The sequence below is a fragment of the Mytilus edulis genome, chromosome 3, assembly GCF_963676685.1.
Source record: "Mytilus edulis chromosome 3, xbMytEdul2.2, whole genome shotgun sequence".
NCBI lineage: Eukaryota > Metazoa > Mollusca > Bivalvia > Mytilida > Mytilidae > Mytilus > Mytilus edulis.
The window spans coordinates 10,706,879-10,732,138 of NC_092346.1; the positions used below are offsets into that span (position 1 = coordinate 10,706,879).

General features: G+C 32.4%; 1 protein-coding gene and 1 long non-coding RNA gene across 2 annotated transcripts in view; one reads left to right on the top strand and one right to left on the bottom strand.

Annotated features, from left to right (window-relative positions):
* Positions 1-24,968, bottom strand: part of LOC139515810 (uncharacterized) — a 42,326-nt gene extending 17,358 nt beyond the window's left edge. Inside the window, exons 1-2 of the mRNA XM_071305508.1 lie at positions 24,924-24,968; positions 24,048-24,817 (exon numbers count right to left, since the gene is read on the bottom strand). Coding sequence (XP_071161609.1) covers positions 24,048-24,743 — 696 coding nt within the window. The 5' untranslated portion in view covers positions 24,744-24,817; positions 24,924-24,968. The remainder of the gene's footprint in view (positions 1-24,047; positions 24,818-24,923) is intronic.
* On the top strand, positions 3,332-5,994 carry LOC139514783 (uncharacterized). Its single transcript, XR_011662699.1, has 2 exons — positions 3,332-3,790; positions 5,798-5,994. It is a non-coding gene; the product is annotated as an uncharacterized lncRNA (long non-coding RNA).
* Positions 24,969-25,260: the final 292 nt, after the last annotated feature.

The following is a 25,260-nucleotide window of genomic DNA, read 5'->3' on the forward strand; positions in this document are numbered from 1 at the left end:
ATCAAATAAAAATTGAAATTAACAGACACAACAAATAAAGTATTCAGAAAATTAGTTTATACAGAAAAAACAAACAAACCCACAACACAATTCTTCAAACAATTTAACAAGAAAATTAAAAAAAATCCAAAATGTCATTTACCACTATAATGCAATGTCTTTTAAAAATCTTTTAAAAAATTAGTTATTTCCCTTCGTACAGAAATAATTCATCAAAAATTTAATTCTTGGAAAAGGGCTTTAACTGACTAAGGAGAAAAGGTAAAATCGTGAAAATTGAAGTTGACCTTCATTTAGTCACAGGAAACAACATATCTAAATTTGAAAAAAATCTTCAAAGCGTTTTCATGTAAATTAACGGAAATGTTAAGCAGCCGCCCGTTCGCCCGCCCACCGTACATCGCCAAATCAATAACCAATTTTTACTTCGAAAATCCGGTTAAAAAACGATCTGTGAGGAAAATTCAAACAGAAAGTCCCTAATCAAATGGCAAAATCAAAAGCTCAAACACATCAAAACGAATGGATATTTCATAAACAGATAGGGTCATAACCCGGCCCTGAAATCAATCGTTGAGATGGAACATTGTGGTACAATTTCATAGGAGATCTATAGACTTATACTCAAGTTAATGTCCTGAAAATTGAAAATCCTAGTTTTGCATCCTTAATGGTCCCTAATGCCAACCTTTATTTTGTGGTTTGGAACCGTGTGGTACAATTTCATACAGATTCATTCAATTATTTTATTGTCTGAAATAAAATTTCTTCTGACGAAAATTTTGTGTTGTAAAAAATTTATGGATCACGGTTTTTTCAAGTGCAGAGTTGCATTTTTTTTTGTAACGATTTTTCATTATATCTCAATTTTCAAGTGATGGAAAGAAAAAAAGATTATAGAGTTTTAAGACAAAATATATGGCGTACGGAAAGGGTCAAAAGTAAATTATTTCGCATATGCTACAGTTAATACAGCATATGCCATATAAACTACAGCTTAAGCTATAATTTATGTACCCTATGCTGTAATTAATGTCGCTTAGGCAATAATATATAGCATATGCTGTAATAAACGGCATATGCAGCTTGAGCCTCCAGTTGACGTACCATAAGGGTCAAAAGGAAATACAGATTACGCTTTAATTGTTGAAACATGTACATTATTTACATTTAAGTTATAACATTCCCGAAAGGGTCAAAAGTAAATGTAGCATAAGCTTAATTTTGCCATATGGTTATAAGGTGGGGTTACTTTTACTGTTACTAGCGAGAAGACTCTGCTGGGTACATAATTAATACATCACCTGAGACAGAGGTGATATAAGAAAATTATTGTCCATGTGTGCCGCGTTTCCAATCACCTTGTTTTATAATTACCCGAAGCCAGTTTGATAAAATCCACTAATATACCAGGCAAATACATATGAATATATAAAATGTAATAATACTAAAAAATGATTTTTTTTTCAATTAACTCTAAAAGTTTTACTTGATCATTAAAAAAGTTTGTTTTTGTTTTCAAATGATCGTATTATACATTTCATTTCTAGAAGTATTGATAAAAAAGGACGGATTCTTTAGTGATGACAATTTACTAGATTCGTTAAACACGCCTTCCAACAGTGAGATATACAGTCCAATCAAAATAAATTATACAGCCTATAGTACTACTTTCGAGTTTTGACCCTTTATTGATGTGTTTGAAATAGTACAGCATATGCTACAATTTGAAAATATAGCATAGTCAGTGTTTGTAATATAGCATATGCGATTGAAATGCAGCATAACCAGACAAATATATATTGACCCTTTTGGTACGTGAACTATAGCTTATGCTACAAAGCAGCATAAGCTATAAAAAATAGCTTATGCTGCTCTTTTTACTTTTGACCCTTTCCGTACGCCATAAAAATATGAGAAAATAGCTCTTATAATGTGCTATCTATATATGAAAAGAAAACTAAGGGACAAGGGATTGGTTTTCTTGCTCCACACCTAACTAGGTAAATTCGTAACACATTCCTTATCAAACGTTACATAATCTGAATTATCAACCCTTATCTGTTGAATTTTTTTTTATCTAACCTAAAAATAGATATAATTCTTTATTTGTAAAAGCAGTAGTAAAAATAAGATAAAACCAATAATTTCTGTACTTAGATTTAAAGTCTTACAAAGGAATAACATCTTCTCTCAAAGTATGCACATTTAATTTTAGATCTATAACGGTTGTGTTACGCTATTTAACAATCCAAGATGTCGGAAGACACCTCATCTAACTTTAAACAAAAACTGGCTGTGATAAGATTAATGTTATATACATGATATTTTGAAACATGGTTTATATAGGGGTAATGACATGAGCATGCAAAATAATAAAAAAAAAGTAAAAAGTAAAATAACAAAAAAAAAACAAAAAAACTCCAAGGAATTTCAAAACGTAGAGTCCGTTATCAAACGCCAAACTCAAAAGATCAAGGACTTCTTCCCTGAGACATTAGAGATTAGGCTAGTTATTAAACCACGTTAATTCATCATTTTCAACATATGGAAATGCCTGTACAAAGTGAAGAATATGAAAGTTGTTTTGCATTCCTTTTTCGCAATGAATTTCATTATATTGACAAAAATGTTAAGCAATAAGCAAAACAAACAGACATAATAGCTATAATTGTCAAAAATTGTGGTACAGTAGTCAACAGAGTGTTGTAGTCCTTTTCAACATAAAAAAGTAACTATTTCAACAACGATTACTCTATGTACCAATGACTTCAAAACTTGCTAAAGTACTGCTTTCCAAATGCAGCGGATCAGTTATCCTATAACAAACTTCCAATTTTTTTGTAAAATCTTTTGTGGACTTTTGGTCCTCGAAGGTATCACCAGCCCAGTAGTCAGCACTTCGGTGTTAACATGAATATCAATAATATGGTCATTTTTATAAATTTAATGTTTGCAAAATTATGAAATATTCGAAATATTAAAAAATAAAAAAAGGATTTTCTTATCCAAGGCATATATTACCTTAGCCGTATTTGGCACAACCTTTTGGAATTTTGGATCTTCCTTGCTCATCAACTGTATACTTGTTTGGATTTCTAACTATTATGACACTGATGAGTCTTGTGTAGACGAAACGCGCGTCTGGCGTATCAAATTATAAGCCGGGTTTCTTTGATAACTATTTGAAATGAATGGCCATGAAATTATATTGACTGCACAAACAACAACTAAATTGTCATATCATACAAAAAAGTAATTTTGATTACCAGTGCACAACCAAGTGATTATTAAAATTAAAGGTGAAATGCCAAGTTTTTTTAAAAACTTTTTTTGTTTCATATTTTAATAAATTGGTTAAAATAAATACTAAAAAAAATATTGGTAGTCGTATGTGTGTCCTCGTAATACATATAAAACAGGTAATTTCATGGTTCATCGGGGAAAGTGCAACATGATTATCTCCCTTTGTTCCGGAATGCTGGTGACGTCATATGTGTCCTCTCATTTTGTAAACAAACAAGCATGGCCGCGAATATGTGAACGACAATACAACGATACAACTATGGACTATCGATTCACAGACGATGAACGTGAACAGATAGACATTCCCAAGGTTAAACTAACTATGTCAGTACAATCATACATGTAGGAACCTGTAAGTCGGAGCCAGAGAATTGCCGGTGCCGAATCGGTAACTGGATAAAGAAGCTAACATTTTCTACATCCGATGGTGTAGATGGAAACGAAATAGATCTTTAACAGCCTGTCGGCTTCAAAATCTCTCATGGTGCGTAAATTAGATAGTAAAATAATGTATTTAGGCATACTTTTTGTGAGTCCGAGATCACTCTGACATCCAACGGCTGTTTTGTCAGACAAGCTTGGGCCCTCGGCACGACCCCAGTTTGTCTGGCAAAACAGCCGTTGGACGTCATAGTCATCTCGGACAAAATTTTTGTAATCATATAATATTGATATAAGTAGATTGGTAAACACAGTTAATGTACATTGCGACCTTTAGCTGTTGAGGGAGGGGTTGGCAGGGAACATGCGAAATTGCATATCAGGGGGAGTAGAGAGATGGAATTGGATTGAGTTAGGAAAGAGGAAAATTATCAAAGACTCCTGCTCACCCCTCTTTGATTTAAGTTGAGATAAAAAGAAAAAAGTGGGGGGGGGGGATTTTGTTTGATTCGATTGAAAAAGAAGGCCTGAAATGGAAATGTCTTCAAATGAAACTGTCAATGCTTCCCTGTCTGTATGATATACATCATTACATGTACAATGTATTTATTACAATATAGTGGGTAATATAAACAAAAGCAATTGTGTGTGGTAATGTACAGTGAATCTATATGTGCGCACTATATATTATATATGTAGACAATTTTTGTCATGAATTATTGAATACCTCTGAATAAATTATATAAATAGTCACTAGTCAGTCCTAGTTTTGAACAAATTTGCAGATTTACAGTACTTTAATACATGAGTTGGTGAAATATCTTCATACATGTACATTTGTGTATGTCTCTGGTGTGATGTACTTGTATATGTCAAAACATGGGGAGGGTGGATGCATGTTTGATTCGTTTTAATTAATTCTAACTGTTTAAGTTGTGAATGGAATAAATTAAGAAAATATATTTCTCTCTTTTTTTAAATTCAATACATGATGATTGATCAACATATATGGCAAACTTGCTACAGTAAGAGACTGTTGCATTTATGCTTATTAATTTGCTTGAACAGAGCGATTCTCTCTATAAACTCCATCTCATAAATATCAAAGTATTTAGAAAACTTGTTAAGGAAAGTCATGGCTTTGTTTGTAATCAATTGCACTTTGTAATAGTATTACATTTGTAATACACATAACAAATGTACATTGTACATGATAAACATGATAAAGCCCAAGTTAATTGGGTTAAGCTCTTGCAGAGTTGATATACTTATATCCCTTTTGATTGATTGATTTTGTCCAACCCAAACCATACCTTCTTGTTCATGTTGTATTATGAATACATTGTACATGGATGAATACCTTCAAGAACTAATCCATTTAATCCAAATCATATGATTCATGAGTAAGTATATATACTATCACATTGCTTAATTATGCCAGTAGCAAGTAACCCCTCATTATACACTAACTTGTACTACTTAAATGACTATATTCTTTTATTTTGCCAACACAAACCTGTCATTTACCCTGTATGGAATCTAGTTTTCTGGAAAGTTCCCATTTCTTGGTCTCCTAATAACAAACTGTTGTATTGTTAATATTTAAAGACAAGAAGTTAATTAATTTTCTGTGATTAGGTTTTTAAGATACAAATTCAATTACATTAATGAATATCACTTGCATTTATTTGTAACTGGCACAGAGACTGATGCATACAAAGCAATTCATGTTCAGTTTTCATAGATTTTTATACCAGCAGCTATTTCAGAAGCACCAGTAAATGTAAATTTTGTGTATAATTTCTGTGCCATTTGGCCTCTTATGTATTGTCTCATTGACACCCATTCCACTACTTCCCTACTGGAGCTATAATAAGATTACAGTTGATAATTAAAGTAAGATTTTGTACTTGATTTTTAAATCCTTATCAAGTTTCAAAAGAGTAAATAAACAACCATATGATTTTTACTAATAAACATGTATGAATAAAGAAGATGTGTGATATACATATATTGGACAGCAACCAAACAAAATAACTAAGACACTTTGTAAAATTTCATTTTTAAAATAAGTTCTCACATGTCTCACTGAATAGTTTTTTGTTTTCAGAAATAACAGATATTTGTCACAAAGAAGATTTACCATGTACTAGGAGAAACATACGAGTTGTGTTGCCATCAGGTGTGGTTTGAAAAATAAGGGAACAGTTCCAAGCTGAACAATTAACAAACTTTAAATAGCCCTAATGACCACACAAAGAGTCAAATTATATTAACTATATTGATAATAAAATTTTATCACATTTATTCATTGTTTAATTTATTTATAAGTGGTCTCTTTTTCTTGTCTGTTTGTCTGATCTGCTAGTAGCAGGCCTCTACAATAACTTTTTTTCAACTTGTCCAGTAGGACAAGTACATACCAAAACTTACCGATAGAAATTGTAACTTCTCCAAAAAAAATCTTAATATTAACCTTTTTTGCATTTCAAGTTGATTCAAGGAACAAAATAAATTAAAAAAAAATTGAACAGAATTTGATTTATATCCTTTGAAATACTTTTAAAAGATAGGAGCCATGAACAACTGAATTCAGTTGTGTCACAGGACTTAGGTTCTAGTTTTTATCAATGCTAAAGTCTCATCATACATTGCACATGAGGCACCATCTGATTGGCCTCTAAATGTACACTCATTGGATTTTTATCCTATTTTTTTAAAAGTTGAAAAAAGTTTATTCAAATGCAATCAATAAAAAGAATATGAGGTATGATTGTCAATGAGACAAAAGACCAAATGACACAGAAATTAACAACTATAGGTCACTGCATTGCAAGTATTGTTTTAAAGATCAAACATGATTTAATGATTTTTATGGTAAATAATTTCCTCATTCTTATTTAAAAAATACGGTATGGACATTGGTATTAATTATTATAAAGCAACAAAATAAGGTAGGAAAAGAGGTTCTGATTTGTCTTGGTCCAGAAATGTCTACTGCCTTGCCAAACTGTCTATTAATCATGTCTAAGAAATATGTCTCCTACGGTGTCCAACTGTCTATTAAACTTGGGGCCAATCATTTTCGAGCTGGTGACAAACTGTCTTTTAAAGTTACCTTATCTAAAAAGCGCATGGTTGAATGGGATCGGTAAGACTGGTTTCCGAGAAAAGTGTGCTTTTTACCTGTTAAAAGTACTTGACAAAGAACCAGTTTTAAATTATCGATTGCAAGTCTGAGGGGGCTTGAGAAATAAAAAGTTTCAATTAGTTTCAGTTTAAAAAGGAAAGATGTCAAACAAATCTTCTTTTCTTGTTTTTTTGTTTTTTTGTTAATAATTATACTTTGTTCATCAAAGTTGGATTAATTTTTTTTCTTCTGCAGAATGATTCTACTTGTCCCATCGGACAAGCTTGGTATAGCTTTTACTTGTCCGACCTTTTTTACCTCTGGTACCGGACAATCGGACAAGCGTTATTGTCGAGGCCTGAGTAGAGGTGGCTCAGCCATTCTTTTATCAACTACTGCTACATAACAGTACATATGTATATCTAGGCCACTTTTGTATGAAGGATACTTCCATAAGTTCATGCACATTACCTTTAAAAATAAATTAAAAAGAGAATTGATTATAGCTAAGTCTTGTTCAATTGAAAAAACAATTTGATTTGCATAGGAACAACATAGCTTGAATCTTTCAGCATGGTTAATAATTATGGACAACTTTCATTGGATGCCAGACTCCTAATGGATTTTTTTAAATGATAACACCATAATATGTACTTTCTGCATCATTTAGTCTCTGGTGGAGAGATGTCTCATTGGAAATCATATCTCATCTTCTTATTTCTATATGTGTTAATTAATCAGTTTCAAATTAATGTGACTGGGACAGTAGTGTAACAGTACAACAAAAGAACGAACTATAAAAATCAGTTGAAAAAGGCTTAACCCATCAGATGGACAAAAATACAAGTGGACGTGGCCAGGTACTTATACATCCCGACACAAAAAGACACAATGAACAGATCTGAGAGTACTCACAGTTATCTGACAGCTAGTTCAAAGCCACTTGCAACCAATAAAACCAGATGCTCCGCAGGGCGTAGCTTTATACGACCGCAGAGGTTGAACCCTGAACGGTTGGGGCAAGTATGGACACAACATTCAAGCTGGATTCAGCTCTAAATTTGGATTGTGATTAAATAGTTGACACAGCATAGGTTTCTGACACAGAATGAATGTGTTCTAATGAACTTAAAATTCACTATGCTGTTGAATATTAATCCTCTCAAAACAAGAATGTGTCCTCAGTACACGAATGCCCCACTCGCACTATCATTTTCCATGTTCAGTGGACCGTGAAATTGGGGTAAAAACTCTAATTTGGCATTAAAATTAGAAAGATCATATCATAGGGGACATGTGTACTAAGTTTGAAGTCGATTGGACTTAAACTTCATCAAAAACTACCTTGACCAAAAACTTTAACCTGAAGCGGGACAGACGGACGGAAGAACGGACGGACGAACGGACAGACGGACGGACGGACGGACGCACAGACCAGAAAACATAATGCCCCTCTACTATCGTAGGTGGGGCATAAAAATGTTTGAAGAAATTTTCTTTTTTATTTATGAAATTTCAAATGAGAAAAATTGAACCCAATTTTTTTAATCACATCTCCCTTTCCCTTATTCCAAAACTAATCTCAATTAAAATTTCTAATGGAGTTTGCAACAATAACTACTCATTTAAATACATCATAAAATATTAAGATGTAAAAAAAACTGCTTGTTATCACTGAATGTTATTTATTATAATTTATCAGTTGGTAGTAAAAAGTGAATATACATTGTATATTGTATATAACAAAGATTTAAGTTGATTCTGGACAAAGAAAGATAACTCCAATTAAAAAAAAATCTTGCTATTGCACAATATTTTACAATTAGATATTTCTTGCTTACTATTCTGGACAAAGAAAGATAACTCTAATTAAAAAAAAATTTGCTATTTCACAATATTGTGCAATTAGATATTTCTTGCCATTGCGCAATACTGTGCAATTGAAAAGACTTGCTATTGCACAATACTTAATATAATAATTTTAGATCCTGATTTGGACCAACTTGAAAACTGGGCCCATAATAAAAAATCTAAGTACATTTTTGGATTCAGCATATCAAAGAACCCCAAGATTTCAATTTTTGTTGAAATCAGACTAAGTTTAATTTTGGACCCTTTGGACTTTAGTGTAGACCAATTTGAAAACAGGACCAAAAATGAAGAATCTACATACACAGTTAGATTTGGTATATCAAAGAACCCCATTTATTCAATTTTTGATGAAATCAAACAAAGTTTAATTTTGGACCCCGATTTGGACCAACTTGAAAACTGGGCCAATAATCAAGAATCTAAGTACATTTTTAGATTCAGCATATCAAAGAACCTAACTGATTCATTTTTTGTCAAAATCAAACTAAGTTTAATTTTGGACCCTTTGGACCTTAATGTAGACCAATTTGAAAACGGGACCAAAAGTTAAGAATCTACATACACAGTCATGACAGTTAGATTCGGCGATGAAAGAACCCCAATTATTCAATTTTGATGAAATCAAACAAAGTTTAATTTTGGACCCTTTGGGCCCCTTATTCTGTTGGGACCAAAACTCCCAAAATCAATACCAACCTTCCTTTTATGGTCATAAACCTTGTGTTTAAATTTCATAGATTTCTATTTACTTATACTAACGTTATAGTGCGAAAACCAAGAAAAATGCTTATTTGGGTCCCTTTTTGGCCCCTTATTCCTAAACTGTTGGGACCTAAACTCCCAAAATCAATACCAACCTTCCTTTTGTAGTCATTAACATTGTGTTTAAATTTCATTGATTTCTATTTACTTAAACTAAAGTTATTGTGCGAAAACCAAGAATAATGCCTATTTGGGCCCTTTTTTGGCCCCTAATTCCTAAACTGTTGAAACCTAAACTCCCAAAATCAATCCCAACCGTTCTTTTGTGGTCATAAACCTTGTGTCAAAATTTCATAGATTTCTATTAACTTAAACTAAAGTTATAGTGCGAAAACCAAGAAAAGGCTTATTTGGGCCCTTTTTGGCCCCTAATTCCTAAAATGTTGGGACCAAAACTCCCAAAATCAATAGCAACCTTCCTTCTGTGGTCATAAACCTTGTGTTAAAATTTCATAGATTTCCATTCACTTTTACTAAAGTTAGACTGCGAAAACTAAAAGTATTCGGACGCCGGACGACGACGACGACGACGCCGACGCCAACGTGATAGCAATATACGACGAAAAATTTTTCAAATTTTGCGGTCGTATAAAAATCATGCATCAAAGACTAAACTATCAGCCTTGTTGTTTTGTTTCTGTTAAGGTTTATCTCATTGAAGGTTTTATACTGACATGTACATGTACACTGTAGGTGAAGTACATTTTATATCATTTTTATCGAGTCTTCGACTTTCGTTGAAAAATTGAGACATAGCGATGCTGCATTCGGTCGGCGGCATCGTCGTCGTCCACAAATATTCACTCTGGTTAAAGTGTTTAAAACATGTAAAATATCAATAACTTTCTTAAATTTCCCTGGATTTCTACCAAACTTGGACAGAAGCATCAAGATACAGCAGCTCATGATCATAAGAGAATACATAGAATATAGAAGTAAATTTTGTTTAAAAATAATCTATTTTTTCCGTATTTTACTTATAAAATAGACTTAGTGTTTTTGCCAGTTAACATTACATACAGTCTACAGTTCAAGTTTTTAAATATTTATTAGATTCATTAACTATCCTGGGTTTTTAACAAACTTGGACAGAAGCTGCTCACAATATAAAGATAAAATCAAGTGGATTTTTTAATTATTTTTCTCCTCATTTTTGTTGAGCCTGCAATTAACAGCAAAAGCAGGCGAAAGAAACACTGTGTTCCGCCGAACCCTTACATATTTTATACCAGGGTTCTCACTAAGACGAGTCCATGAGTCCTGGACTCATCAAAATCTGTCTGGACTCATGATTTTCAAAACTGGTGAGTCCACAGATGCATCAAGATAGAAATATTTTGTATAAACTAAACACAGTTAAACACAATATCATCAATTTATAGCAAAAGTTTAAAAGTAATCTGAATTCAATGTCATTTCATTGCTCTGTTAGGCCATGGAGACTTAAATATTACATTATATTGCAATAAAATATCTTCTCCTTACTGTTGGACTCACCATGGCCAAAAATGACGAGTCCCTGGACTCGCCTTCAAAAATCCTTAACGAGAACCCTGTTATACAATACTATATATATATATATACATAAAGGAGACAGCAACCTATAAACAAATTTTTTTTTAATACTATATATGCATAAATCAGACAACAACCTATCAACAAATTATTTTTTGAAGGTTTTATATTTTCCAGGTATATATAAGCCCCCCGCCCCCTTTTATAGAAAAAGATCAGTGATTGACTTTCAAACCTTCCATTATTTTGTTATCAGTCTTAGAAAACATTTCAAATGTCTGTATTTGGTCTGTCGTACATGTAACTGCAAGTAACACACTTGTGTTCATTCATTTTATGCAGGTCTACTATGACGTCTAAACATTGTATAGCCTCGAAGTTAAAATATCTTTAAACCAGTCTATTTAGATCGAGCTTCAATAAAAATAATCCTAACCAAATTATAAACACAAATGATGCCTACCCTGCTTTAATTTAAGAACCAAATATGTCTTACGAATAATGAAATATATGATTTTGTAATGTAGATACCTCTAATCTCCGTCATTTTCCTATGGCTATGTTCTAGATGCATACTTGGGCTGGCTCCCTGCAGGAAGGGCAGAAGTCTGTTCCTACCGTCTTGTCATAATTAAACAAAGTCATAACATTTGCTTTCAGTCTTATTCTGATTTGGTGTGAATGTCATGAACGAGGCAATCCTTGCATCAATAACAAATTGATCAAAATCAAAGTGTTTGGGGTCATAATCTGGAATGCTCCGTTGAACGAAATTTAATTTGCGTCTTCACCTTTCGTACGTGTCCAAATCTTTCGTCTTTGTTGGGCTTTTGGAAATGTAAACAAACATAATCCCTGACCTGATCCAGTATTACAGTTGTATGCAACACAAAACACCATAACCGGTTAACGTTCTTTACAATATTTTACGTTCTATCACATGTATTCGATACCAATGTAATAAAGGACTCATATGACGTCACAGCGAGAAGGAAATAAAGGGAGATAAACAAGGTTGGTATTTCCCGTATTTTTCGACACCAATATTTACCTGTTATTTTTAGTACCAACAAGGTTAGGAATTATTGTATAAATATAAATTTCAACATTTTAAACATAAATTCTTGCGATCTACACCTTTTCCTAAAAAAAAATTTCTACCCTTGCATTTCACCTTTAAGTTAGTGAGTTCAAGTTGATCTGATTTCCGTTGATTACTCATGAATTATTTGTAGTGCGTTTAGAAGTCCATGTAATGAGAAATCGTAGCCATTCCTTCGTCAAAATGACTGAGTTAGATTTTGATCTCAACTTCTTCCTATCAAGTTTTATTTTTTTTCCTTGCATGAATTGATATATAAATAAACAGCTTTATTAGACTTCATTGGCTGTCTGCATTTAAAACTGCTGTCATCACATTTTTCAAGTGCATGTCTATAGAAGTACATTGCTTTATATCTAAATTTACAAAAGAGAGGCAAAAGCTACCAATAGGACATTCAAACTCACAAGGGAAGGGTCCGATTACTGTCAATTGTAATTGATCGATAACCGATTAAATGAAGATTTATTCGATTGAACTGAATTTTGTGTGTAATCGATTACAATCGATTACTTTATCAAAAGTAATTACATGTTTTTCGATTTCTGTCAATTTCATGCTGATTTTTTATTTAAATGTCTAAAGAAAGCTTACCACAATTATACTGGTCAATGATTTTGTTAGTATACATTAAGAACTTGACACTATCTATGGATAGTAAACTTGGAATTGATAGTAAATAAAAAAGACACTTTATTTATAGAATGTACATGTCCTGTTTTAAACAGTTGTTGTTTCGACCGATAAACATGATAAATTAAAAGTTCTTGAAATATGGGTCAATAAGAAATGGTGAAAAAGTTTTAGCGTTGACATTCACCAATCTGCCATTCAAATTTTTTAATTATGGGTAATGTATGCTTCATATTGTGCATATTTATAATATACTGTCTTCCCGAATTAAATTTTATTGTTCGTTTATACATTAAGAGTTAAACGAACAATAAAATTAAAGTCATTTAATGGATGACATGCAGACTTTGTTTTGATTTCAACTATGTCTAATTAAGTATCAGATATACATTGTATGGCCCTAGATACTTCATTGACAGTTTTATAATTAATAGCAATTCTCTGTAACCACCAACCAAGTTGCGGCACGCATAGTCTCAGATTTTCTTGAAACTTGGTCTGTTGGTAGCTATCGATAAACTTACAAGAAAAATGTTGACAAAAAAATTGTTTATGCCCCCGTTTCCATGGTTACGGGTCTTCTTGGATTTTACCTCAAAAATGCATATTCTGCGGATCAAAAATGACCCATTTTAACCAGTTATCATGCATACATTTCAAGTTTTAGGAATATTTTGACTATAATTCCATTAAAATAAAACACTTTATGAGTAAAATGAAAGATAAAAATTATTTCTGACAAAAGGGGAAGAAGGGGGCAGCACTGGTTCAAATAGTGGAATTTGCAATGTATTAAAAAAGGCAAATTATAGGTATTTTGCATGACATTATTTAACACTTTTGCATCCACAACCAATTATACTAAAGTGATAAATGTAAATTATGACTGTTGCCTAGAAATAATTTATCATTAAAGGTTTGGGAAAAAGGTTGCTAGGGTGGTTGCTATGGGACCATAAAAGTCTCATTTTTGGTATTTTGAAGAAAAATTTTGACATTGTTATTTGAATAGTTTAAAAACAGTGACAAATACAAAATAAAAATCACTTGGGAAATGTTGTGCATTCAATGACATGAAAGTTGACCTCAGGGTCAAAGGTTATTTATCACCTTGACTTGGACCTTCGGTCTTTTTTTATATAATTTTGTTAGAAATTTTATCAAATAAACCCAAAAAGTATTTAGAAAAAGTGTTTAGACAAAATTTTGCTTACATTTCGTTAGAAAGCAAAATGCCAGAGGTCAAGGTCATGTTAAAAGTTCTTAGCAACGACCTTTACTTGATACAAAAGTACCTAGCAACCATACATATTTGGGTTCAGATTGATACGAATTATGATATACATCCTATTTAAAAGTTAAGGGGTCAATATTTTCAAAATAAACTTTACCAGCCAATTCTCATTAAATCAGAAAATGCATAGCAAACGTCCTTGTATTGGTATTTTACTAAAGTTGTAATTCATTCTTCCATTTAGACTCTCAAATTTCTTTAAAGAACAGGTTTTGTTTTTCTTAAATAATTAACATAAATGAGTTTACTCATGTAAATTTCAGTTAATCGCCAGCAACTTTGTTTCCTGTTCTTACTTGAATTACAAATGATGTTTTTTCGAAAGTATTTTATCAATTTTACGAAAAAATACCAGTTGAATCATTATGTCATTTGCTAGGGGACTCGTGTTATACTTTTATGTTCTTAATCTTGAATCTTCAACGCATGTAAAAAATTAATGTAACAAAACATTATTTTTATTGAAACTTATATGGATAAATGAACAATTTAATAGTAAAAATTACCAACAAGACTCAATCATTTAATCAAAATATTCGAAAAATTTCATTTTACTCCATATAGGCGTTTTGCCTTTTAATGAATACTAGTACTAAAGGAGAACAATTCAAATAACAGCTAGCATTTTGTCTTGTTTCCTTATCCCAATTATGTACTCTTTCTTAGTTACTCTTGTAGCTATACATAGTTTATCCTATATTAATATATTTATGTTAATACTAAATGATGATAGTTACCCCAAATTGACTTTAAAGGGTATTTACTCTTATTAGGGGTTGTCAAATGAATTGAAGGAAGATTCATGGTATACCGCCATCTTGGATTGCACAATCACAGTACAAATTGGTCTAGTTATTTGCCTCAATCGGCAAAGGAGAAGGTACCTATGAAAAGGAGCGTGTTTGCCCCCTCTCAAAAGAAGTCTTAATTCATACCTTAGTATAGAAACCTAAAAAAAAATGATTTTTTTTTGTTCCGTTAAAAAAAAGGTAGCCTAGCAACCATTTTTACTACATAATATAATTAGCACATACGAATTGATGTATCTGTTCAAATAACCATATTTTCCAGATAACATGGTTGGTTTGAGAATAACTTGAATAGTTACTTCAATTTGAGTTAAAAAGAAATTGCTTAGCAACTACTTAGCAACAGAAATATACCTGAGCAACGGTTAATAAAAGGTGATTTGTGTCCTCTGAAGTATGAATCTAGCAACATAAATTTCATAAAAATTTAAAAAACAATTGTCCTAATTTTTTTTACAAATTTTTTTTTCTTCAAATGAGCCATTTAAGGGGAGATAACTCTTTCAGTAAAAAAAATATACTGGACTAATAGGGATTTTTTAAAATTATTACTTGTAGCGAGAAAACGAGCTAGCTCAGTGACACCATTGTTTCATTTTATTTTCTTAAAGCATATGATAAAACCTATTTTCCCACAATTATTCAAAATACTATTATATCAAAGATTTTTTGTTATGCACACAAGTGTGATTTTTCAAGAACAATCTAACCAAATTTAGGCAATTTTCAATGACTCGTAGCTTGTAAAATAGCATGGTGACCCAACCTTTTTATTATATTTTTTAAAAAGCATACTAAAATCTTTATTTTAGCAAATGAAGAAAATTCTGTCTCAAAAAGTCTATTTGTATGATGAATCGTGTCTTGTTGATAACTTTTGAATTTCTAGTTTCCTTCTGCTATAATACAGTATTTTTGATATTAGGAAAAAAAGCACTCACAGTCTTTATAGGGCAATAACAATCAGCTGACGATTTCGACGAAGAAGATCTAGTGCTGCTGATTATCTATTAAATTAAATGTTTCTCTTTCTCTTTTATTGTTTTCAAGATAACAGGCAAAAAAAAAAACATAAATGGGGAATGTGTTCGTGGAACGCAGATGATGCCCCCCCGCTTGTATATCATATTTATAAAATTATAAAGGGACAAAAACAAAGAATTGTAAAGTGCAATTATTATTATGTTTATAAAGGCATATAACCCCAAATAGATAAAGGTGACGCCACCCAATTTTCAAATTGATATGTACTATGTGGCAATAAGCATGGTATGCAAGTTAAACAATATTTGGCTAAGGCAAACTAAAATAAGAGAACGGATACCAACTTTTGGGAAGTACGGACGGACGAACGTACAAACAGATGGAAAGGGTAATACTTAATGCCAGGTCTGCTTCAGCGGGGCATAAAAAGGTTAACACTCATCATTTCAGGCCAGAAATTCCCTTTCAGAGTTTTCTATTTATAACTTTTTTTATGATGATGGACAATGTAAACTTGAATTTTATTCCTACATTCTATTAAAGTCATGTAAGCCATCATGTGATACATTTTTAAAGTACATTATAACTTTAATGATGATTGAGTTCAAATCTGGTTTGTGGAGTCCAGTTAAAAGATATTTTTTTTTAAAATGTTACATTTTAGATACTTTAAAAAGTGTGTACTTCACTTGAATCAATCAGTTGTGTTAAAGATTTGAACTGATTTGGTCATTACAAATACTTAAATTCAAGTTCAAATATGGAAATTAATCAAATTTGCTATTACATTTCATTTTTAGAATGTTTTTGGTCTAAAATGGAAGTTGTCGAATTCATGTCTTGTCTCAACATTTGTATAAGTAAGTGCTCAATTTCTTAACGCTTGTTTCACTGTGTTGTATAAGACGACTCGTATCTTACACACTTATAAATAGCGTTAGAGTTTACTCTTTAAGCAAATGTTATAATTCTATATTTTGGGGCCAAAAGGGGTCCTGATTGGCCTAGTCTGTTCAATTACTAAATCTCAATTGGCACTGAGACTCTGTTAAAATAACTTTTGCTAAATCTACAAAGTATTTTTTTAATAATTTTTTATAATCTTCCACTGTTGATATACAAAAATAGCAATGGATAGATGCAGGGTAGTTGTATTAGTTAGGAAAGAGCATTTTATCTTTTGTGAAGGAGATGATGGAAGTTTAACGAAATTAATGTGATAGTGTCTTGATCTGAAGATAAATAATATTGCCCAAAACATGCTAAAAAACAAATTTCTGTACATTTAGATGCACATCTAAAACTATTTAAAATAAAAAAATAGTGTTTACCCAATGAAAAAAAATTTCGACGAAAAATATGAAATAATCAAGCCTTATAAGTTATATAGAGTGAAAACATATTGTCTATGCATAACTTCTTTGCTTGAAAGGCCAATTCCAACTAAAATAAACTGGTCGATCTCTTAGCAGTTATATTCCTTTTCTCTTCTTCTTGTAGATATATAAATAATTTGTCTTTAACTAACGTTTGGTTGTCTTCTGGAGAGTTGTCTCATCAGACGACATCTTTTGAATTTTTGTACATATGTGTAATCAGTCTCATGAAATTAAATTTGCTATATTATTTACTCTTCCGGATTAGACAAGTGTTTTTAATATTATTTTTTTCTTATTTTTGTCCAATTGAAATCTAAAATAAACTGTTGCTGTGCAGTTTTTCTAAATAATTAATTGGTTGCTTTGCACTTTTTCGATGGTTGCTAGGCATTTTCCCAATATAAATAAATGGTTGCTGGGCAGTTTTACACTTTAGATGAATGATTGTTTACAACTAATGTGATGACACCCTCTATACCTTTGAAGTAAGGTCTCTGTAATAGTTTATATAGTCCTGAATGAAATCAGATATGGTTGCTAGGTACATTTTTTATCAAACTAGGGTGGTTGCTAAGCGCTTTGGACATGACCTTGACTCTTTATTTTTCATATGTTGATAAAAAGTGGCTTAAAACATCCTGATAATTTTCTCCATGTATAGTAGCCTTTCTATTATATTTCCTTTCAAAATTCAATTAATATACACAAGGTCAAAGTCAAGGTCATCAGTGACCTTTGACTTTTGGACAAATTTATGATTATTTAATTGCCAATAGTTTGCACATCATAGTCATTAAATAATAATTACTTTTTGTGGATTATTTTAATAAAATGGCTACATTTTAAAGAAAAAAATGACACATTTTTGTTTCCATAGCAACCATCCTAGAACCTAATTTCCCAAATATTTTGTTATAATTTTTTTATTAGAAACATTAATACTTTTCATTCATAACCACAGGTTAAGTGGAGGTGGATGCAAAAATGTCTATTTTGTTCATACAAAATGTGTAAAATTTGTCTTCTGAACTATATTGAAAAATGACCTCTGCTTCTGCGGTTGTGACAATATTCAGCCAAAATATTTTTCATAAATGACATTGCTATTTTGTTTGTTAAGTTTCATGTTTCTAAAAAATATTTACAAATATCATTAAATAAAACCTAGTTTTGATAACGAATGACTGCAAAGTAGTTGTTTTTTCGATGCTAAATTCCTCAAAATTTGCGGGAAATCTCATTCACTTGGTTGCCATGGCAACCATGACCTAGCAACATTTGGGTGGGCATTTTTCTTACTTTTTTACATGATCGCATGTTTTGGCTAAGTTTCATGAAAATGGGTGACTATGCGTGCCGTCCCCCTATATATAATGGTAAGTGGTTACAGAGAATTGCTCTTAATTATTAAGAAGATAATTCCAACAAAATTATAAATGTATGCATTTTATTAATTGTAAGTATTCATCTATCAAATTATTTAGACAAATAATTACACTTTATTTTAAAATTTCTGATAAAAATCAAACATTTTTATAGCAATGAATGTCACCCATTGAATGACTTAAAGGGTTTGGTCATCTGATTAGAAAAGCCAAAAAGGCTATTAAGAATTCGTTATACTCTATTTAAAGTAATAAACACTATATATTTTTATTGTCAAAATGGGTTACAAACACATCTGTCTTTTTTTACTGAAATAGAATATAATGCATTCATTTGGTTCATTGTCAAGATGTCTTTGAAACCTTTGTTAATTCTTATATTATAACATTATATCATACCAATCTGTGTCCTATATGAACCATTAGTCACATTTGTCATCCTAGCTCATGACTTATCAGTTTGTGTTATTTTGAGAAAAAAAAAATAAAAAATAAAGGCGTCCGGATGTTATTTCCGTCATTGGACGAAATTTTAAGTCATAAACATGACTTCCGTTTAGGACTGTTTTAAAATTACACATAATTTTCCATTCGGCCATCCTCGGTAGAATCTGCTACTCTCTTTCTACCCCGTAACACCCGGCTGTAATACGGTATGTGATATGTGTCTAGACCTTACATTTCTTCGCCGGAAGATAGTATGATACTAAAACCCCAAACTGAAGGGGTTGTGCTTGATTTTCATATGATGAGGACATAATCCTTCAATCAGTTTAACTGACGTCTTGAATTGGCATGTCACTAACTTTTAGCACTATTAACCATAATTTGGATTGATTGGCCAAATAGGCATTAACCCTATTTAAAACCAGATGCTCCGCAGGACGCAGCTTTATACGACCGCAGAGGTTGAACCCTGAACGGTTGGGGCAAGTATGGACACAACATTCAAGCTGGATTCAGCTCTAAATTTGGATTGTGATTAAATAGTTGACACAGCATAGGTTTCTGACACAGAATGAATGTGGTTTAATGAACTTAAAATATTTTTTTTGACTTTGAGCAATTCACTATGCTGTTGAATATTAATCCTCTCAAAAAAATGTTTGAAGAAATTTTCTTTTTATTTATAAAATCTGAAATGAGAAAAATTTAACCCCCCCCCCCCCCATTTTTTTCACATCCCCCTTTCCCTTTTTCCAAAACTGATCTCAATTCAAATTTCGAATGGAGTTTGCAACAATAACTACTCATTTAAATACATCATAAAATATTAAAATGTAAAATAAAGTGCTTGCACTGAATGATAAAGATTGTTTTAATTTATCAGTTGGTAGTAAAAGTGAATATACATTGTATATTGTATAAAACAATGATTTAAGTTGATTCAACTACTATTCTGGACAAAGAAAGATCACTCCAATTGAAAATGTCTTGCTATTGCACAATATTGTGCAATGAGATATTTCTTGCTATTGCGCCAGACTGTGCAATTGAAAATTTCTAGCTTTTGCACACTACCTAATATAATAATTTTGGATCCTGATTTGAACCAACTTGAAAACTGGGCCAATAATCAAAAATCTAAGTACATGTTTAGATTCAGCAGATCAAAAAAGCCCAAGAATTCTATTTTTTTTTAAATCAAACTTAGTTTAATTTTGGACCCTTTGGACTTTAATGTAGACCAATTGGAAAACGGGACCAAAAATTAAGAATCTACATGCACAGGTAGATTTGGCATATCAAAGAATCCCAATTATTCAATTTTGAAGAAATCAAACAAAGTTTTATTTTGGACCCCGATTTGGACCAACTTGAAAACTGGGCCAATAATCAAAAATCTAAGTACATTCTTAGATTCAGCATATCAAAGAACCCCAAGGATTGAATTTTTGTTAAAATCAATATTAGTTTAATTTTGGACCCTTTGGACCTTGATGTAGACCAATTTGAAAACGGGACCAAATATTAAGAATCTACATACACAGTTAGATTCGGCATATCAAAGAACCCCAATTATTCAATTTTGGGCCCCTTATTCCTAAACTGTTGGGACTAAAATTCCCAAAATCAAACCCAACCTTCCTTTTATGGTCATAAACCTTGTGATTAAATTTCATAGATTTCTATTTACTTATACTAAAGTTATGGTGCGAAAACCAAGAATAATGCTTATTTGGGCCCCTTTTTGGCCCCTAATTCCTAAACTGTTGGGACCTCAACTCCCAAAATCAATCTCAGCCTTCCTTTTGTTGTCATAAACCTTGTGTTTAAATTTCATTGATTTCTATTAATAGTTATCAAAGGTACCAGGATTATAATTTAGTACGCCAGACGCGCGTTTCGTCTACATAAGACTCATCAGTGACGCTCATATCAAAATATTTATAAAGCCAAACAAGTTCAAAGTTGAAGAGCATTGAGGGTCCAAAATTCCAAAAAGTTGTGCCAAATACGGCTAAGGTAATCTATGCCTGGGATAAGAAAATCCTTAGTTTTTCGTAAAATTCAATGTTTTGTAAACAGGAAATTTATAAAAATGACCACATTATTGATATTCATGTCAACACCGAAAGGTTTACTACTAGGCTGGTGATATACTCGGGGACGAAACGTCCACCAGCAGTGGCATCGACCCAGTGGTGTAAATAGTTATCAAAGGTACCAGGATTATAATTTAGTACGCCAGACGCGCGTTTCGTCTACATAAGACTCATCAGTGACGCTCATATCAAAATATTTATAAAGCCAAACAAGTTCAAAGTTGAAGAGCATTGAGGATCCAAAATTCCAAAAAGTTGTGCCAAATACGGCTAAGGTAATCTATGCCTGGGATAAGAAAATCCTTAGTTTTTCGTAAAATTCAATGTTTTGTAAACAGGAAATTTATAAAAATGACCAAATTATTGATATTCATGTCAACACCGAAATGTTGACTACTGAGCTGGTGATACCCTCGGGGACGAAACGTCCACCAGCAGTGGCATCGACCCAGTGGTGTAAATAGTTATCAAAGGTACCAGGATTATAATTTAGTACGCCAGACGCGCGTTTCGTCTACATAAGACTCATCAGTGACGCTCATATCAAAATATTTATAAAGCCAAACAAGTTCAAAGTTGAAGAGCATTGAGGATCCAAAATTCCAAAAAGTTGTGCCAAATACGGCTAAGGTAATCTATGCCTGGGATAAGAAAATCCTTAGTTTTTCGTAAAATTCAATGTTTTGTAAACAGGAAATTTATAAAAATGACCACATTATTGATATTCATGTCAACACCGAAATGTTGACTACTGGGCTGGTGATACCCTCGGGGACGAAACGTCCACCAGCAGTGGCATCGACCCAGTGGTGTAAATAGTTATCAAAGGTACCAGGATTATAATTTAGTACGCCAGACGCGCGTCTCGTCTACATAAGACTCATCAGTGACGCTCATATCAAAATATTTATAAAGTCAAACAAGTTCAAAGTTGAAGAGCATTGAGGATCCAAAATTCCAAAAAGTTGTGCCAAATACGGCTAAGGTAATCTATGCCTAGGATAAGAAAATCCTTAGTTTTTCGTAAAATTCAATGTTTTGTAAACAGGAAATTTATAAAAATGACCACATTATTGATATTCATGTCAACACCGAAATGTTGACTACTGAGCTGGTGATACCCTCGGGGACGAAACGTCCACCAGCAGTGGCATCGACCCAGTGGTGTAAATAGTTATCAAAGGTACCAGGATTATAATTTAGTACGCCAGACGCGCGTTTCGTCTACATAAGACTCATCAGTGACGCTCATATCAAAATATTTATAAAGCCAAACAAGTTCAAAGTTGAAGAGCATTGAGGATCCAAAATTCCAAAAAGTTGTGCCAAATACGGCTAAGGTAATCTATGCCTGAGATAAGAAAATTCTTAGTTTTTCGTAAAATTCAATGTTTTGTAAACAGGAAATTTATAAAAATGACCACATTATTGATATTCATGTCAACACCGAAATGTTCTTATACTAAAGTTATTGTGCGAAAACCAAGAATAATGCTTATTTGGGCCGTTTTTTGGCCCCTTATTCCTAAACTGTTGGAACAAAAACTCCCAAAATCAATCCCAACCTTCCTTTTGAGGTCATAAACCCTTGTGTTAAAATTTCATAGATTTCTATTCACTTTTACTAAAGTTAGAGTGCGAAAACTAAAAGTATTCGGACGACGACGCCGACGACACCACCGCCGCCGCCGACAACGACGACGCAGACGACGACGCCAACGTGATACCAATATACGACCAAAACATTGTCAATTTTTGCGGTCGTATAAAAAGATTACTGAATATTGAAATAAGATTGACAAAAATCAAAACCGTTTTTCAATTTAGTTCAATCCATTTCAAGCTAGTTTATTATCAGTCAAATAGATACCCTTGTGGTCATTTGAATTAATCGATGATATTGTAAAGCTACATCATATTAATTAGACACTTTATCGTTGAACTCTATCAAACTGGTATTAAGTCCTTTTAAACTTTAAATCGGCCGCCTCCTCGTTAGGTAATTGACTTATGCAGAAAAGGAAATGTGTGCATCTATCGTTTACCCGTTCTTAACCTATATATGTAAAAAAAAAAAGTAACTTATACTTATTGATGCCAGATGTTTAAGGGTATCAAAAAAAGTGAACCAGTTTAAAAAAAATTTAAAGATAAATAATATGATTTTGTTTTGTGTGTCCAAACGCATCAGCTCTAGATAAGACAGATTGTTAATAAGTGACACGAAAACAAGCGTCATCTAAGCAATTTTGTCCTGTCACAATAATTACTAAAAATAAAACGAGAAAATGAATAATAATGTATAAATTGATTTCTTTGAGTTTTTAAAAGATATTAGAAAAAATAAATAGAAATGAATGAATTAAACCTGTTAAAATAAAGTTGGAAATCTGTTTCTCTTTCTGATGGTAAAATTATTACTTAAAAGTTCTGTTCTTGCTTGATTTGTCATGTTTTTGAGTGTCTCATGTTTTTGTTCTGGTAGTTTTCGTATTTTGTGTTCGATAATTTAAACTCAATAGAGGGACAAATGTAAAAGTTAACAAATAACGACAGTAAATAAAATAAGCATCTTGTGAGAAGTGCATGGCAATAAATAGTCCCCTACCTAAACGGTTAACAATTTATTGTACTGGAACATAATGCTAACTTAAGCTATAACTTGCCATGTGTTAACTATATAACAAATATCAAGTCAATAACTTCAAGCTTGAAGAAGTAATTGTGGAAAACTGATTACTGCATTAAACATTTTAAGTCCATGGACCATATCTATGCACAAAATCTTCGGACCGGAACAAAATTCAATCTTGATCTTTAGTAGTTCATACGACGGATGACGAGGGACAACGACAGACACTAAGTCATCAGAAAAGCTCACTCGACGTTTTGGCCAGGTGAGATAAAACTTAATAGAATTTGTAAATCTATAAAAATAACGTACGTTACCTGTAATACTTGTTCATGCAAAATAGTTTGCTGTAGCTGTTTGCATATACTTTCATCAAATGGTCGTTTCTCTGCATCCTTTATTTTCAGGGTCATGTCATGAGTTTTCCCATATACTTGAGCTAACACTAAGAGACATTGTTCAATCTGTGCTTTATATGCCTTGTAATCTATGCTTGAAATTTCACCTTTCGCAGCATGGCAGCACTTGTTTCGCATATTAATCAGATCTTCAAATGATTTCCTTTCAACTGATCCTTGCGGGAGTATATTGGTAAAATTTATTAATAAGCACCTACAAAGCGTCAAGTCTAACTGCTTAGTAACAATATTTGGATTTGCATAATTGTCATTCCCCGTATGTGAACACGTTGGTTTTGACCGCACGTGTACGATACACGGAATGTTGGTTCCCTTTGTATCTAGCAGAATGTCTAGCTGTGATTGATAGAGTATTCTACTTTTAGGTTTATTTACAGATCCATACTGACACTGACAGCAACAACCATAATTGTAGCATAAATGATAAATCTCATGTTGGTTGTTTTCTATGAAATCTTTTAACGTGGTACCTTTGTTGGATAAATAATAATCCAGCAAATCCCAAGCTGCTTCGTTGCCACTGTCGACAATTAATGTCATACAGCGGTAGAAGTTGTCACGTGGTGATGGGTTCATGGTTAAAATTTGTTTCATCAGTGGTAAAAATTATCACGTGGTATTGAATCCATGGTTATAAATAATCTCATAGCGGAATAAGTTATCACGTGCTGATAAAGGCATGGTTAAATCTATATGTGGTAGCGGTAGAAGTTGTCACAAGGAGATGGATTCGTTGTTGAAGTTTAACTGTCATTTGGCGATAGAAGTTGTCACGAGATATTGGATTCGCGGATTAATTTAATGTCATACAGCGCTAGAGGTTGTCATGTTGCGTTAGATCCAGATGAAATCATGGTCTGAATAACATCTCAACTATACTGCAAAATAACATATATAATAATTAAATTGAGAATGGAATTGGGGAATGTGTCGGAGAGACAACAACCCGACCATAGAAAAAACAACAGCAGAAGGTCACCAACAGGTCTTCAATGTAGCGAGAAATTCCCGCACCCGGAGGCGTCCTTTAGCTGGCCCTTAAACAAATATATACTAGTTCAGTGATAATGAACGCCATACAATGTATTTATTTGTTAATCTTCTGATAATG